At 44.5% G+C, this 19,078-nt stretch overlaps 1 protein-coding gene across 3 annotated transcripts in view; it reads right to left on the bottom strand.

Moving 5' to 3' along the window:
- The window catches only part of SFMBT2 (Scm like with four mbt domains 2), a 229,729-nt gene that overhangs the window by 119,602 nt on the left and 91,049 nt on the right, over positions 1-19,078 (bottom strand). For all 3 annotated transcript variants that reach the window (XM_030216279.1, XM_030216281.1, XM_030216280.1), the window contains one exon: positions 4,272-4,360. In XM_030216279.1, coding sequence (XP_030072139.1) covers positions 4,272-4,360 — 89 coding nt within the window. The remainder of the gene's footprint in view (positions 1-4,271; positions 4,361-19,078) is intronic.

The following is a 19,078-nucleotide window of genomic DNA, read 5'->3' as shown; positions in this document are numbered from 1 at the left end:
TATTGTCCAATATTAGTTAGAAATAATACATCTGATTACATTCTCTCTCTTTTAAAAACCAGAAGTTATTTAACAATACATATACTTAAGTCTCTAATTCAGATCCCACTGACTAAAGTAATCCCAGTTTTCATAGGCTTCACTTCTTTTAAAGTAATAATTGAGGAAATATTTCCTCAATTACTAAATGTTATTTTTAGTGCATGGGTAGTGCCCACTGATCCCAAAGGGTATTTTTTGCTGCAGTAAACATGCGTTAGTGCTTACCATAGCTTTGGAAAAGAACCTCAAACTGAGCTCATGAGCTGACATGTCGTTTTATCTTTTTTATCCGTGATTTTAGCGTCCTTACTTGTTTCTTTTCAAACATATGTGCTCAGTTACTGCAATACCAAATTATGGGGTCCTTTTACTAAGCCGCGTAGGTGCCTAAGTGCGCCAAAATGGAGATACCGCCCGGTTACCAGTAATTTCATTTTTGGCGTGAGTCCGATATGCACGTCTGAAAAATATTTTTTATTTTCGGGCATGTGTAACGGATGCATACCAACTGGCATTTGGCGCACATAGGTCATTACCGCCCGGTTACCGCGTGAGTCTTTACCACTAGGTCAATGGATGGCGGTAAGGTCTCAGACCCAAAATGGATGCGCGCCAATTTTCATTCTGCCGCACGTCCATTTTCGGCAAAAAAAAGGCCTTTTTTACAGGTGAGTTAAAAAAATGGATTGCAGCGTGCCCAAATCCACGCCATTCTTCAGTGCACCTTTGTAAAAGGACCCCTATGCAAAGCAGTTCATTAGCTCCAATCACATAGTTGAAGTACATGTGTAGAATGCCTTGCAAAAGCAATACTGAAAAATAGTTAACTACACGTCACGCAAGAATAGGTTATTACAAAATGCTTCCAATAAATCCATAGGAAAGTAATTTGTGCATTTACATATGTGGTTCTATCACAAAACAGTGCATGTTAAAGCAGGGGCGTAGCCAGACTTCAGCAGGAGGGGGGTCCAGAGCCCCCCTTGACGACCCCAGCCAACGGCCCTCTCAACCCCCCCTCCCGCTGCCAACCCTCCCCTGCTGTTGTCTACCTTTGCTGGCGGGGGACCCCAATCCCCACCAGCCGAGGTCCTCTTCTTCCCGTAAAAGCTTCATTCTGTTTCTGACGTCCTGCACGTTGTACGTGCAGGATGTCAGACTCACAGAAACAGAACGAAGCCTTGCAGATCAGCCAGCAACGGACACCAGACTCACAGAAACAGAATGAAGCCTTGCAGATAAGCCAGCAACGGACGTCAGACTCACAGAAACTGAACGAAGCCTTGCAGATCAGCCAGCAACGGACACCAGACTCACAGAAACAGAACGAAGCCTTGCAGGTCAGCCAGCAATGGATGTCAGACTCACAGAAACAGACGAAGCCTTGCAGATCAGCCAGCACAACGTGCAGGACGTCAGAAATAGATCAGCCAGCAACGGACACCAGACTCACAGAAACAGAATGAAGCCTTGCAGATCAGCCAGCAACGGACGTCAGACTCACAGAAACTGAACGAAGCCTTGCAGATCAGCCAGCAACGGACGTCAGACTCACAGAAACTGAACGAAGCCTTGCAGATCAGCCAGCAACGGACACCAGACTCACAGAAACAGAACGAAGCCTTGCAGGTCAGCCAGCAGCGGATGTCAGACTCACGAAAACAGAACGAAGCCTTGCAGATCAGCCAGCACAACGTGCAGGACGTCAGAAACAGAACGAAGCCTTGCAGATCAGCCAGCACAACGTGCAGGATGTCAGAAACAGAATGAAGCCTTGCAGATCGGCTTCGTTCTGTTTCTGCGAGTCTGACGTCCTGCACAAACAGAACGAAGCCTTGGCAGGAAGAGGACCTCCTCGGCTGGTGGGGATTGGGGTCCCCCACCAGCAAAGGTAGCCCACGGCGACGGTGGGTTGGCGGCGGGAGGGGGGGGGTCGAGAGGGTCGTCGGCAGGGGGGTCCAGGGCCAAATCTACGGGGGCACAGGCACCCTGGCCCCATGTAGCTACGCCACTGTGTTAAAGGCAAAATAATACCCACACACTCACGCAATTTAGTGCAGCTTAGTACATTGGTTTCTTTGTCATTGGAGCTATAGAAGCATAACAATGGGGCAGAGGGACAGAAAGAGATGTACAGTGGCACATGGGATAACATAATTGACGTGTGGCGTGCAGTCCAAATATGTTCATCTTGGTTAAATTTTTCCTTTTTGTTTGTTAAGTTTTCCTTTTTCTTCTTGGGCAGTGTTGTGTATAGTGCACATTCTTGGGATCGGTGCATGGATATGTGGAGTGCACTATTTTCCGCCATGCGCAGTCTTTCCAGACAGTGTGCACTCTCTCAGCAGTGTACATGTATGCATTATTCACACACGCATGCACTATTGGGAAAGAGTGTGCACGCTTCTTTGGATAGAATGTATACTATTTACGATGCAGGGAATAAGCTGAACTTTTGGGAATTTTCATTTCAGGGTAAATATGATGTGGCGGGGCATTTTCGATATGACGTCTAAGTCTGACTTTAGATATTTTGCAAAAAACGTCCAAAATCTGAATAGGAAAGAAGTTCATTTTCAAAAAAGAAAAATGTCAATCTTTGTTTTTTAAAATACTGTTTCTAACATGGTTTTGTGTCTTGGACATTTTGGTTTTTTTGGTCAATTAAAAAAAAAAAAGTCCACGTGAAAAACGTAGAAAATCAAGCCATTGGGATTTAGGAGGGGCCAGCATTTTTAGTAGACTGGTCTCCCAGACATCTCAGGAGATAAATTGGGCACCCTAGGGGGCACTGCAGTGGATTTCAAAAACATGCTCCCAGGTACACATCTCACCACTGCTCCCCTATCTTGCCTGCTGAGCCCCCCCCCCCCCCAAAACCCACTGTCAACAACTGTACACCACTACTATAGCCCCTTATGGGTGAAGGGGGCACCTATATAGTAACGTGGAGGGGCATAATCGAATGGGGTGCCCATCTCTAAGGACGGCCCGGCAAAGGGGTGGGGCATCCCGTATTATCGAAACAAGATGGGCGGCCATCTTTCGTTTCGATAATACGGTCGGGGCCAGCCAAATCTCAACATTTAGGTCGACCGAAATGTTGAGAGTGCCAACCTTAGAGATGGCCAGCCTCGGTTTTCGCCTATAATGGAAACCGAGGACGGCCATCTCAAAAACAGCCAAATCCAAGCCCTTTGGTCGTGGAAGGAGCCAGCATTCGTAGTGCACTAGTCCCTCTCACATGCCAGGACACCAACTGGGCACCCTAGGGGGCACTGCAGTGGACTTCACAAATTGCTCCCAGGTGCATAGCTTCCTTACCTTGGGTGCTGAGCCCCCCAAAACCCACTACCCACAACTGTACAACACTACCATAGCCCTTAAAGGGTAACGGGGGGCACCTAGATGTGGGTACAGTGGGTTTCGGGTGGGTTTTGCAGGGCTCCAATTTACCACCACAAGTGTAACAGGTAGGGGGGGATGGGCTTAGGTCCGCCTGCCTGAAGTGCACTGCAGTACCCACTAAAAACTGCTCCAAGGACCTGCATACTGCTGTGATGAAGCAAGGTATTTGCTGTGGCAGTGGGTAGGGAGTGGCAGGGCAGCGAGGTGGTGAGGGGGGGCAGACCAAAATATGCCCCCCACCTCGGGCTCTGGTCCCCTCCCGCCACAAGGTCTGGCTACGCCCGCGACTAAGCGCTATTCTGTAACAACGCGATATAGTATGTAAATGCACGGGGGAGTTCACATGGTTGGGGCTCCCACTTACATGCAGAACTTACAGAATACTGTCAATTACACTCCCCTTAGCCGTAATTACGCAACTGCTGATGTAACTGTGGGCCTGTGCCCGTAGGCGTGCCATTGCTATAACAGAATCTGGGTGCCCAGATGTCATTATAGAAGAGGCTCTGAATGCTTGGCATCGGGGCAGCCACTTGCTTACAAAGTGCAGATCTGGCAGAAGTCTTTAACTGGTACCAGTCCGTTTTTTTAAAATAGCAACTTTATAGAATCTTTCAAGAAATTTGAAGTTAAAAGAGGAAAGGAGTGAGAAACTACAGAACAATTACGTCATTCACCTATGCTGGCAGCTACTTTTTTTTCTGTGATTTTCTCCTCTAAACCCAGAGCTGCATTTGCGCCTCACCTACAAAAGTGCTTATGTTTGTCAACAATAAAATACTGTTATGCTAACAAGTGTTTAAGTAGAATGGAATACGTACCCCTTCCAGTAAGTTTGCAGGCGCTGTCCGGGAGCCAGTTAAATCGTGTATAAGAAATTCAGTCCAGTCTGTACACTTGTCCTTAATTGCTGAAAAATGAAGAAAAGAAGAAAATGCCTATTAAAATGTGCTCGGACATAAAAAATCTAAAACCATCACAGTACTGAAAAGTAACTTCATACATTTTGTGGGTCTTTAACAGATAAAACAGAGAAGCAGTTGTTATAGCTTCAGAGTAATGCAGATCACATAGATGGTTTTATTCCCCCAAATTTCTCTGGTACCTATACAGATAAATTTTGTGCTATATTTGCTGTATGGCCAAAATTTATCCATCCAAACTGGAACAGGATTTGTGGCAGAATGGGAATCGGGCCAGAATATATGCAGACAGCAGCAATATTCAGCCTCTATTCCCACATCTAATGCATTTAAATCTGAAAGCAAAAACAGCAGAAATAACATTATACAGATGACTTGGTAGTGTCAGTATTCTGGCTTGAACACATAGGCCCCGATATTCAGACCACGAGAGACAGCCGGGCTGTCTCCCGCGGTCTGTGCTGAACCCAGCCATTTCTGGTGACCGGCATTGATTATCCAGGTTTTTTTCAGCTATGTCAATATTCAGACACAGCTGGTTATCTTTAAACTGGCCAAAGATATACCAGGGTTTGACGCGGCCAAATATGACCACCAAACCCATTTTAAAAATCAGCGGATAGCCAGTTATATCGCGTGATATGACCGGTTATCTGACAGCCGCTAACCATGGATATTCAGCAGGGGATAGCCGGTTATCCTCCGTTGAATATCAGCAGATAGCCGGTTAAGCACTATTTAACCAGATAGCATCTGATCTGACTGGTTAAATAGTGCGAAATATTGTCATGTGTCGCCCCATAAATGGTATCACAGTGGGTACAGAATCCAGCATCTTCCATGATGATTAATATGGCTACCAGAACTCTGATTTAGGTTAGATTGACAGTGATAATACGGCCAGGGTTACACCTGAAAGGACAGCCCTTGCACAGATAGAAGATTACATTTTCAACAAGACACCTAACTTAAAATTTACATACATGCTTTCTAGCCCCCACAAGTCCAGCCAGATTTCAAACACAAGCTACCCACATGCACCATTTCTGAAGATTAACCTGTTATGCATCTGAAAGTACACACCTACACGTAAGCTGTGCTGGGTGATGATGTAAAGTGTGCCCCTATTATACGCACACATCTGTGCAAATTAAATATGTGTGCAGACTTTGAGTACACTCATGAAACAACTCTTTATTTCATGCAGTGTGTTTTTTCTAGTGAAAAAGGTGCCGGTACTCAAATGCCAGGCCACCCTTCAGGGGTGGGGTGATCACTGAGGGACCCACCCCACAATTGCCAGGCCCCCTGCAACCAGTCACAGAATGTATGACAAGGCAGAATTGGTGTGTAGAGCCTGAGTGCTTTCATTAAAACTTGGGGACCATGGGTCAATTTTAGCAGACAATGGAAAAAGTGCCGGTACTCAGTACTCCCAAGAACCCCCTCAAAAAAAGCCCTGATTTTATGAAGCTAATAGCATTTGCCTTTGGGAAAGCTCATCCAGATATTTAAGGGACTGAAAAATCCACTTATGAAGATGTGGCCATATTATCCATCTAACTCTTTAGATTATACATGTGGAGGGGCATAATCGAACGCGAATGCCCATCTCCATGGGCGTCTATGTCCGAAAACGGGTATGTGAAGAGGCGGGACAGACCGTATTTTCAAAAAAGATGGGCGTCCATCTTTCATTTCGATAATACGGTTGGGACGGACCAAATGCCATGGATTTGGTCCTGAGATGGGCGGGGTTTTTTTTAGCGATAATGGAAACTAAAAACGCCCAGCTCAGAAACCTCCCAATCCAAGCCATTTGGTCGTGGGAGGGACAAATGTTCAACACTACCATAGCTCTTAGGGGTGAAGGGGGCAACTACATGTGGGTACAGTGGGTTTCAGAGGCCTCCCATTTACCACCACAAGTGTTACGGGTGGGGGGGGGGGGGGGGGGATGGGCCTGGGTCTGCCTGCCTGAAGTGCACTGCAGTACCCACTAAAAGTGCTCCAGGGACAGGACTTGTTGCTGCTGTATAACCTTGGCACAGCAGTTCACACCTGAAGACTAATCTCACTGAAAACATCCTTTATTTGAATAAGCACGTTTACTCACAGTTAACTGCAGATCAGAGGTTGTGCCCCACTGGCAACGAGTCTCCCTGGTACTGAGACTAGCAGTAGGTCTGAGGTGGCAGAATGGTGTACAATGCCCTCTTTCAGCAACATTCAAGATAAGAACTAAGCGCTATAATGTGGCTAACACATTAAAGGGATCTAAAAGTGTCACACAAATGGCCACTACCTCATGGACTACCGGAAACAAAACAGGGCACACTCTGACCCATAAGCAGAGGGAAAAGCACCATGGGAATAGAGCCTACCACTACTACTACTTGACATTTCTAAAGCGCTACTAGGGTTACGCAGCGCTGTACAATTTAACATAGAAGGACAGTCCCTGCTCAAAGGAGCTTACAATCTAAAGGACAAATGTACAGTCAGTCAAATAGGGGCAGTCTAGATTTCCTGAAAGGTATAAAGGTTAGGTGCCGAAAGCAACATTGGTGGGCTTTAAGCAAAGACTTGAAGACGGGCAGGGAGGGGGCTTGGCGTAAGGGCTCAGGAAGTTGATTCCAAGCATAGGGTGAGGCGAGGCAGAATGAGCGGAGCCTGGAGTTGGCGGTGGTGGAGAAGGGTACTGAGAGGAGGGATTTGTCCTGTGAGCGGAGGTTACGGGCGGGAACGTAAGGGGAAATGAGGGTAGAGAGGTAATGAGGGGCTGCAGACTGAGTGCATTTGTAGGTAAGAAGGAGAAGCTTGAACTGTATGCGGTATCTGATTGGAAGCCAGTGAAGTGACCTGAGAAGAGGGGTGATATGAGTATATCGGTTCAGGCGGAATATAAGACATGCAGCAGAGTTCTGAACAGATTGAAGGGGGGATAGATGGCTAAGTGAGAGGCCAGTAAGGAGTAGGTTGCAGTAGTCAAGGCGAGAGGTTATGAGAGCGTGGACGAGAGTACGGGTGGTGTGCTCAGAGAGGAAAGGGCGAATTTTGCTGATGTTAAAGAGAAAGAAGCGACAGGTCTTGGCTATCTGCTGGATATGCGCAGAGAAGGAGAGGGAGGAGTCGAAGATGACTCCGAGGTTGCGGGCAGATGAAACGGGGAGGATGAGGGTGCCATCAACTGAGATAGAGAGTGGAGGAAGAGGAGAAGTGGGTTTTGGTGGAAAGACGATAAGCTCGGTCTTGGACATGTTCAGTTTCAGGTGGCGGTTGGACATCCATGCAGCAATGTCGGATAAGCAGGCCGATACCTTGGCCTGGGTCTCCGCGGTGATGTCTGGTGTGGAGAGATATAGCTGGGTGTCATCAGCATAAAGGTGATACTGGAAACCATGAGATGAGATCAGTGAGCCCAGGAAAGAGTTGTAGATTGAAAAAAGAAGGGGTCCAAGGACAGATCCCTGGGGAACTCCAACAGAGAGCGGGATGGGGGTGGAGGAAGATCCATGAGTGTGTACTCTGAAGGTGCGGTGGGAGAGATAGGAGGAGAACCAACTACCAACATCGTGAGCATTTAACACAAGCTTTTGGAATCACGGAGCCCACTACCCTACACCCACCACAATGCATTGCTGATGTGACTCTGCAGTGCCCTTAACAGAAAAGGTGTCACACTCACCTGAGACCCACATCAGAACCAGGGAAATGCTATCAGAGGATAGAACACATTCTGCTGTCATGGAGGTGGATAAGGCATTTGAGGCTGGCATACAGGCTGGGAAAAAAAGTTTGTAAAGTGGGGTTTTTTTTGGTAGGAGGGGGTTAGTGACCACTGGGGGAGTCAGGGGAGATGATCCCCGATTCCCTCCGGTGATCATCTGGTCAGTTGGGGCACTTTTTGGGACTTGGACCTGAAAAAAAAGGGTCCAAATAAAGCGGACCAAATTCTCGTCATAAACGCCCTTCTTGTTTCGATTATCAGCTAAAGACGCCCATCTCTCCTCGGCCGATAACCACGCCCCAGTCCTGCCTTCGCCACGCCTCCGACACGCCCCCGTGATCTTTGTTCGTCTCCGTGACGGACTGCAGTTGAGGACGCCAAAAATCGGGTTTCGATTATACCGATTTGGGCGCCCAAGGGAAACGGACGCCCATCTCCCGATTTGGGTCGAAATATGGACGTCTTGAACTATCGATTATGAGGCGGATAGATGCTTTGAAAACTTATGGAAATCCTTTATTCAAGGATTACAAAAAGCATAAATCTGATAGTCAGATCCAATGATAGGGCTCCTAGAAGATAATTGTTGGGGTATGGGAAAACCAGGAGGCCTTCCCTGAACAAACAGGTACCACAACTAAAAGACAATAATAAAGATACAATCCTTTTTATAGTGTTACTGGATACACAAAGCGCCTTACTGATAATTATTCAGGTACAATAGGTCCCTTCCCCAAAGAGCTTACAGTCTAAGGGGCCCTTTTACTAAGCAGTGGCCTGCGCTATTTTTAGCACATGGGTTTCCCATGCACGGAGACCAATTTTAGCACCGCAGTAAAATGGACACAATTTCTATTTTCCTGTTAATGGCCATGCGCTAATTTCCCAATTAGCGCTTCGCTATTACTGTGTGACCCCTTACCACCACCTATTTACTAAGCGGTAAAGGCTCCCCTGCTAACCCCATACTAATTGGGCTGCACACGGCGATTCACCCACACTACCCAATTAGTGCAGGGCACACCTAATCTCCACCTCCAAACACGCCTCCGTGCTAAAAAATATTTTATATTTTTAGCATAGGATTGGTGCGCCGATCCCAGAACTACCATAAGATGCTTGAGGGTGTCCAACATTAGTGCCTTTTTAGTATGCAGCAAGCATGCGTTAGTTCTTACCATCACTTTGTAAAAGGAAGCAACTGCAGATAAAGGACAGAATTCTATATATGGTGGCAAAAAAATTGGAACTGAACCTTCCCCCATCACTCAGCACTATTCTATAACAGGGGCGTAGCCAGATCTCGATGTGGGAGGGGGCCAGAGCCCGAGGTGGGGGGCACATTTTGGTCTGCCGCCCTCCCTGCTCCCCCCCCCCCCCCCCCCCGCCACAGGAAATACCTTGGCTGGCAGGGGCCCGCCAGCTGAAGTGTTGTCCAGCGCCGGTCTCTGGTGCTGCTGCGTTGCCTGCCCTGCCTTCCCCTCACGTCCTGCACGTTCCTTTTAGTGAAATTGAGCACATCAGTTTCACTAGAAGTAGCGTGCCAGATGTAAGAGGAAGACAGAGCCAGGCAGGCAACGCGGCGGCGCCGCCAGAGACAGGCACTGGACGCTTCAGCTGCAGAGGTTGGGGACCCCTGCCAGCAAAACCAGGGGGCCCAGGCCCCTGTGGCCCCACGTAGTTATGCCACTATTCTATAAACCACGCTTAAAGTTAGGCCTGGTTTATAGAATAGCGTTAACACACGGGAAACAAGACTACATTCAGACATGGCCATTTACACCAACGGAAACATGGCTCAAATGATTGCGCATAAATTAGGTGCAATCCCTGCTTAATCTATAATTACGTGTGTAACCAAAAGGTACACTCCTGATCCATCATGACTCTCCCATTTCCATGTCCCCTTTTTTGACTCATGCAGATCCTGCACCTAAATTTATGCGCGTACATGTTAGTTCTAATTAGTACCAATTGCTTGTTAAAAATCCTATCAATGCTAATTAGCTCATTATTCAATTAAACCGCACACGTCTAAATTTGTGTGCACAATTTTTAGCACTTTCTATAGAATTTGGGGGAAAGTGACTTGCCCAAAGTCACAAGGGGATCAGTGGCAGAAGCAGGATTTGAATCCTGGCTTCCCCATCTGGTGGGAAAAAGTCTCAGGAAAGAATAGTACCCTCTCATGACATGACATTTGATGGAACTGTGTGAGGGAATGGAGGCAACATCTAGGAAGGATGATCTGCTGGACTGCCCAGTCAACCAACCTCTGTGCAGACCTTTTCCTTCATTTTGAAGCTCTTGTCCTCTGCCTCATAATGATTACAGCGCTGGATAAAGCAGTTCTTGTAAGCTCACGAGGAACATGTCCCTATTCATAGCAGTCTTCCTGGTGATCCACTGAGCCCAATCAAATGAAAAAATCTTTTTATTTAATCCAGGTGACCTAGAAATTGTTAGTCTAGGAATGTGGATATACGATGTTCCATAGGCACTGAAGGAACAAAGCGCTTCACAAGTTGTAGCATGTTTAATTTCTTTCAAAATAAAAAGTTAAAAAGAAAAGAAAATGCTCTGTCTTTCACTTGCAGGTTGGGCATGGCTTAAACCTGGCTTTGCTTGCATCATAGTCCTGTGGCATCAACCCAGTTGCTACAGTTTACTGAGGAGAAAAAGACCTCATCACTTAAAGTGCACGAAACAGTATTATAGCCGATACATTTAAAGGGCTCGAAGTTACAATCACTGGTAAAAAGTAGACAGCACAGCCTTTTGTTCTGTTTCATTTTGTATATATTATTTAGTGTGTGCTAAATGAAGCCACACATGCACAGTTACAAAAATGAAGCAATTCAAAAATAGACATCAGTAGTAATTCACTTATATATACAGACAGGTTTCATCCTTAACATGTTCACACTGATCTGATGAAATGAAAATACAAAAACATACAACATGATAGCAGAAAAAGACTATATGAACCCTCCAACCTGCCAATCCATATCAACTGCTCAGTTCTACAACCCCCTGTCTCTTAAAAATCCTATGTGCTTCCTTGAGCAAGTTTCTTCAGGGAGGGGCAGTATTGTGTTTGGCACCCATAATCATTTTCAAAGGTTAGCATCTATGCTATCCTGTAGGGGATCTTCAATCCCTGGTGGACCAATAAATCCAAGACCCTTCTCCCCAGCCCCCCCCCCCCCCCCCCCCCCCCGGGGCAAAAATATCATAAGCTGCCCTCTTCCCTATTTCCCTCCCAAATCACTACCCCTCCATCAATGAGGGTCAAGTTGGCCAGACCCGGTTTTCCCTGCCCCTCCTATACTATCCCCCCTCTACCGCAGAGGCCTCATGGTACTCCATTTTGAAGAAAGCAGCTAGCAAGTGGGGACGACTCCTGCTCCAATCATCCCCCTGATTCTTTGAGGTAAGTTGGGATCCAAAGGGGACTACAAAAGGGATGTGTGGGCTCTTTTTAATTTTGGCAGGTCATCTGAGGCCTCAGCTGGAGCTTTTATTCCTGGTAGTACTTGAAAATATACACTACAGTTCTTGTGAAAACAATCATTTTTCATGTTCTCATTTTCACTTCTTTTTACATTGACCAGCTGATTTGCCAAATTTTGCTTCACAGCAGCTCATTAATGCAAAATTCACATGCATTTCATTCAAAAAATTAGCAAAACAAAAGTAATCAGTTTCGCATTTTTCTGCAGTTACAGGCATTTTGTGCTATTTTCCATGCAAAGTGCACTTCTATGAAGTCATTTCACACTAGCTGTTTATTTATTTATTTATTGCATTTGTATCCCACATTTTCCCACCTCTTTGCAGGCTCAATGTGGCTTACAATATAACATGATTGGTGGAAATAGATTAGAAAATAGACAGTTTATTAGCTTATTATAGTGCTTTTCTGACTTTTTATTTCTAAATATTCAAATAGATTAAGATGGAAACTGAGCAACTTTAGTGCAATTCTGAATCTCAAAAAAACTCCAATCTTATATCACAATTACAATGTATACTATTATTTACATACAGATATCAGTATGCCATACAAAATCATTATTCACCAGATACAGTCAAGAATATTCCAAACCAAGCTCTAGTCTGTGCCTTCAATCACTGTCTCTACCAGTGATCAGGACCTACAATAACCTTAGATAGTATGAATAAATGAAGCCCAAGTGAGCTGCTGAGAAATTATTGTTATAAAATGAAAAACCACCGTGTGGTTTATATGTAAGGCAGTATATAAAGTTAGAAATACAAAGAAAAAGAGTACATTCTATAACTAAATCAACTTCGAGACAATAATAGTATATATTATCATACATATTTCATTACATTTAGGACATCTTTTACCAAACCGTGCTAGCAACTCCTGTGTGATCAAGCCGGCGAAGCCTGTTCAAAGTGAATGGGTTGGCACTGCTGAGCCTGGAATCGCTAGCGTAGTTTAGTAAAAGGGGCCCTTAATAAGTAACTATTTTATCTCAAGCTCTTAAGAAAACTCCTGGAGAAAACTCCCAATATAATAAAAATCCTGGATATTGCTCTAACAATGTTCATATGGTTCTGCAGACTTTCAGCACATGAACTGAAGAGCCAGCTGTACCTTTAAAACAAGTACCTCTAAAAAGCAAGCTCATATCTATAAAAATCATAAAATGCTAACACAATGTATGACTATATTACATAATGTTGGCAGTGTTTGTTTTAGAATTCACAGAAGCAGCATCCTGTAGAGAGGTTACCATCAGCTCTCACAGTCATGTTTGCTTTTCACTTTCATCAGTTACTGGTTTAACAGTAAGAAAAAGAAAAGTAAACAGACAATTTCTTACTGAAGATTCACTTGTAATATTTTCCATGATTTATAAATTCGATCTCACAACCGCATGAAACTGAAGAACTTTATCCAGCAAGTAATCACACTATCTGTGCCACTAACCTAGCTGCATTTTACTCTTGCCATGATTATCCAGAAATCCTTTACATGTCTGTTCCTGCCTTCCCATCTCCAGAAAAGATCTGTTTGCGGATTAATACCTTTCAAATATTTGAACGTCTGTATCATATCTCCCCTGTTTCTCCTTTCTTCCAGGGTATACATCCATGTTCAGGTCAGCAAGTCTCTCCTTATATGTCTTGTAACACAAATCCCATACCATTTTTGTAGATTTTCTTTGCACCACCTCAATTCTTTTTATATCCTTAGGAAGATACGGCCTCCAAAACTGAACACAGTACTCCAAGTGGGGCCCCACCAACGACTTGTACAGGGGGCATCAACACTTCCTTTCTTCTGCTGGTCACACCTCTCTCTATACAGCCTAGCATCCTTCTGGCTATGGCCACCGCCTTGTCACACTGTTTTGTCGCCTTCAGATCCTCAGATACTATCACCCCAAGATACCTCTTCCCTGCCTGTACACATCAGAGTCTCACCGCCTAACACATCACTTTGCATTTCTTTGCATTGAATTCTAATGTTTGGCAATTAAAATTCAATGCAAAGAAAGCCCATCGGCTGGCCAAATAAGGGAAATGCACTGAGGAACAAATATGTCATACGTTCACATACGAAGTCACAGACATAAGTCTCCTGTTTCATCACAAACACATCAACTATGAACCAATGAGAAACACTTTCTATAATAATCTGTCAACTCATTATTTTGTATTCATATACAGTGGTGGAAATAAGTATTTGATCCCTTGCTGATTTTGTAAGTTTGCCCACTGACAAAGACATGAGCAGCCCATAATTGAAGGGTAGGTTATTGGTAACAGTGAGAGATAGCACATCACAAATTAAATCCGGAAAATCACATTGTGGAAAGTATATGAATTTATTTGCATTCTGCAGAGGGAAATAAGTATTTAATCCCTCTGGCAAACAAGACCTAATACTTGGTGGCAAAACCCTTGTTGGCAAGCACAGCGGTCAGACGTCTTCTGTAGTTGATGATGAGGTTTGCACACATGTCAGGAGGAATTTTGGTCCACTCCTCTTTGCAGATCATCTCTAAATCATTAAGGGTTCTGGGCTGTCGCTTGGCAACTCGCAGCTTCAGCTCCCTCCATAAGTTTTCAATGGGATTAAGGTCTGGTGACTGGCTAGGCCACTCCATGACCCTAATGTGCTTCTTCCTGAACCACTCCTTTGTTGCCTTGGCTGTATGTTTTGGGTCATTGTCGTGCTGGAAGACCCAGCCACGACCCATTTTTAAGGCCCTGGCGGAGGGAAGGAGGTTGTCACTCAGAATTGTACGGTACATGGCCCCATCCATTCTCCCATTGATGCGGTGAAGTAGTCCTGTGCCCTTAGCAGAGAAACACCCCCAAAACATAACATTTCCACCTCCATGCTTGACAGTGGGGACGGTGTTCTTTGGGTCATAGGCAGCATTTTTCTTCCTCCAAACACGGCGAGTTGAGTTCATGCCAAAGAGCTCAATTTTTGTCTCATCTGACCACAGCACCTTCTCCCAATCACTCTCGGCATCATCCAGGTGTTCACTGGCAAACTTCAGACGGGCCGTCACATGTGCCTTCCGGAGCAGGGGGACCTTGCGGGCACTGCAGGATTGCAATCCGTTATGTCGTAATGTGTTACCAATGGTTTTCGTGGTGACAGTGGTCCCAGCTGCCTTGAGATCATTGACAAGTTCCCTCCTTGTAGTTGTAGGCTGATTTCTAACCTTCCTCATGATCAAGGATACCCCACGAGGTGAGATTTTGCGTGGAGCCCCAGATCTTTGTCGATTGACAGTCATTTTGTACTTCTTCCATTTTCTTACTATGGCACCAACAGTTGTCTCCTTCTCGCCCAGCGTCTTACTGATGGTTTTGTAGCCCATTCCAGCCTTGTGCAGGTGTATGATCTTGTCCCTGACATCCTTAGACAGCTCCTTGCTCTTGGCCATTTTGTAGAGGTTAGAGTCTGACTGATTCACTGAGTCTGTGGACAGGTGTCTTTCATACAGGTGACCATTGCCGACAGCTGTCTGTCATGCAGGTAACGAGTTGATTTGGAGCATCTACCTGGTCTGTAGGGGCCAGATCTCTTACTGGTTGGTGGGGGATCAAATACTTATTTCCCTCTGCAGAATGCAAATAAATTCATATACTTTCCACAATGTGATTTTCCGGATTTAATTTGTGATGTGCTATCTCTCACTGTTACCAATAACCTACCCTTCAATTATGGGCTGCTCATGTCTTTGTCAGTGGGCAAACTTACAAAATCAGCAAGGGATCAAATACTTATTTCCACCACTGTACATAGAACCCTAGACTTCACTGTTGGGCTCATTTTCGAAGGAGAAGGACACCCATTTTTCGACATAAATCGAAAGATGGATGTCCTTCTCCCAGGGTAGTCCAAATCAGAATAACTGAAAGCCGATTTTGGACGTCCCCAACTGCACTCCGTCGCAGGGACGGCCAAAGTTCAAGGGGGCGTATCGGAGGTGTAGCAAAGGCGGGACTTGGGCGTGCCTAACACTTGGATATCCTTGACCCATAATCGAATTAAACAAGGATGTCCCTGACAAACACTAGGACATTTTCACCTGGACCTGTTTTTCTTACGACTAAGGCATAAAAAGGTGCCCGAACTGCCCAGATGACCACCAGAGAGAATCGGGGATGACCTCCCATTACTCCCCCAGTGGTCACTATCTCCCTCCCACCCTCAAAAAACATCTTTCAAAATATTTTGTGCCAGCATCTATGCCAGCCTCAGATGTCATACTCAGGTCCATCACAGCAGTATGCAGGTCTCTGGAGCAGTTTTAGTGGGTGAGTGCACTTCAGACAGGTGGACCCAGGCCCATCCCCCCTACCTGTTATGTTTGTGGAGAAAACAGCGAGCTCTCCAAAACCCACCAGAAACCCACTGTACCCACATCTAGGTGACCCCTTCACCTGTAAAGGCTATGGTAGTGGTGAACAGTTGTGGGTAATGGGGTTTGGGGGGCTCAGCACATAAGGTAAGGGAGCTATGTTCCTGGGAGCATTTTATGAAGTCCACTGCAGTGCCCCCTAGGGTGCCCGGTTGGTGTCCTGGCATGTCAGGGGGACCATTGCACTACAAATGCTGGCTCCTCCCACGACCAAATGGCTTGCATTTGGTCATTTGTGAGATGGATGTCCTTGGTTTCGAAAACCGCTGAAAATCAGAAACGACCATGTCTAGGGATGTCCATCTCTAAGGATGATCAAATTTAAGGATTTGGAAATCCTTGACGGTATTTTCGAAACAAAAGATGGACGTACATCTTGTTTCGAATATACGATTTTCCCTGCCCTTGGATCGGGACGTTTTGCAAGGAAGTCCAAATCGAAACGTGGACGTCCCTTTCGTAAAATGCCCCTCTATGTTTCAAAAATAGTATTTTGAATTTTTAAAGTACAGAGCTACACATTTCAATTTATATATAGGTTTGCATTTCTCTCTCTTGATCTCTGTCTCTATGGGGCCCTTTTATTAGGCTGTGGATTTGCTGTGCGGCCCCCCTTTACCACAGCTTGGTTTTTGTGAAAAAAAGGAAATTTAGTGTTTATCTTGGTAAACAACTTGGATACATTGCACTCAACATTTGGAGTGTCAAGGGTTTACATTTTATAGAACAGTGATTTGATTGCCTTTGTTAACGATATTTTGAAAGACTTGTCTGAGTTTACAGCATTGTTTTATTATATAATGAAATGATACGTTATCAAGAGAGCCTAATCTAGTATAGAGATGTGGAAGAGGGAACAAGCTCAGCTACAGACATACTCATACAACACAGAGTCTAATCGATTCATGCTTATGCTCGTATGAAAATACATTAGTGCAACAGTTGAATTGGAGAGCTCATATTTTCCACATGTTTCACAAACAGTTAAATACTTTTTTACAGTAGATATTTCTTGCCTTGTATTATAAATGGTAATGTGAAATTAGAAGCTTTCCTAATTTAAAGAGGAGCTTTTATGTTCCCAACATAAAACAATCAGCAACCAAGTGAAGCCGACCTGAAGATTGGGCATAAAAGATCGCTGAACAACATAATGATTGTGTCTTTGTTGTGCTGCGTGTTCCCTCTTTACTTGCCTCATCATAAAAACAGTCATGTCAAGCTGTTGACATTATAGTTTGTTTGTTTCTTTGCTTTGAACGATCCAAAAGGGAGCACTATTATTTACTTATTATATGTTTATAGTATCTCCACGAAACAAAGACACTCTAGACAGTTTATAATAACAAAACTAAGATCAGCAGAGGGCAGACAACAGTCTCTAATCAGGAACGTTTGAGATGCTGGAGTTTATAAGCAGTCCTGCTGCTTAAGAGGCACATTTCTGATAGGATGTATATATCAAAGTTGAGCTATGCTAGTATTTTTAGAACAGGATCTACTGACACAGAGGCTGTTTGAAAATACATCCAGGAATGGACAGGTGTGTACCAGTAACATGTGATGGGAGTTTCCATTTTATGTCAATCAATGTCTAAAATATCAACAGGGTCAAGACAACAGTATAAACCTATGTCTACCTATGTATTTCAGACATTAGAAACCCACATGTGTATGTTTCGCCAAGCTGTCAATGCACTTACTATTTGCCATTATCACTTGGGGGTGGGGAGGAAGGAGGAAAAAAATTAGGGGATTAAGGGGGTGACCAACCCCTAATTCCTCCAGTGCAGCATTGCACAAAACAAGCAACTTTCTTTAATCTAGACTTCCCGAGGAGCGGGCGCAAATTGTTTATTTATTTGTAGCATTTATACCCCGCTCTTTCCCGCTCGATAGCAGGTTCAGTGTGGCTTACAGAGTATGGTACAAAGTATCACAGATACAATACAAAGTATGTTACAAAGTATCACAAAGACAGTACAAAGTATATTACAATGTATCACAGAGATAATACAAAGTATGGTGCAATGTATCACAGAGATAACATAGAGTGGGACAATAGTAAAAGATGTGGGGAAAGGATTGGAGTGTGGGTAGTATTGGTGGTGTGGTCTAGGTTCGAGGATTAAATTGGGTCGTTCGGGTAGGCTTGTTTGAAGAGGTAAGTCTTCAGCAGCTTTCGGAAGGGTAGGTGTCATATCAGTGGACGTAAGCATGCATGCATGCCTTTTATAAAATAGGGAATGTAGATGTATATTTTAGTCCTGATTTTGCGCTGCCCAAAATATGTCCAGATCATGTCCCCTTGCCAAACGCACATATTTGCATTTTGGATGTTTATATCCTGACTTTCTAAAATCTGTAACTGCCGGTTTTTTGGATGTTCAGAATGAGAATTGGGCTTCTAAAAAGGACTGCCTGAAAGTACTCAATTAACAAAACCTCATGCTACAGTCTCAAAATCCATTCACAATGGATTATCACCCCTCAGCCGCCTTTTCTCCAAGCTGAAGAGCCCTAACCGTCTTAGCCTTTCCTCATAGGGAAGTCGCTCCATCCCTTTTATCATTTTCATCGTCCTTCTCTGCACCTTCTCCAATTCCTTTATATCTTTTTTGAGATGCGGCGACCAGAATTGGACACAATAATCGCACACTCAGCAGAAGTTTTCAACGTAATTAAAGCTAGGAGAACCATCAAATTCAAAATGAAAGGACATAGCACACTATTTCCACAGCATATCTATACCAATCAAACATTACACAATCTTCTTAAACTCTATAAAGGACTTTAACTAATCAGGTAAGGAGAAAACATACTTAGACTCCCCAAAGCGAACCACACATTTGCAGGGATAGGCCAATAAGACAGTTGCTCCCATATTTAAAATTTCTTGCCTAAATGCAAGAAAAGCTTTCCTTCGATCTTGTGTAGCCTTAGCTACATCAGAGTAGACCCCGATTTTTTGGCCATTAAAAAGAGTTTGTGAATTATGAAAATAAATTTTCATAAAATTGTTACAGTCCTGTTCAAAAAGAAAGGAAACGATC

Source organism: Microcaecilia unicolor, chromosome 10, assembly GCF_901765095.1.
Source record: "Microcaecilia unicolor chromosome 10, aMicUni1.1, whole genome shotgun sequence".
In the NCBI taxonomy this organism is placed as follows: domain Eukaryota; kingdom Metazoa; phylum Chordata; class Amphibia; order Gymnophiona; family Siphonopidae; genus Microcaecilia; species Microcaecilia unicolor.
This window is presented reverse-complemented; position numbering and strand designations above follow the sequence as displayed.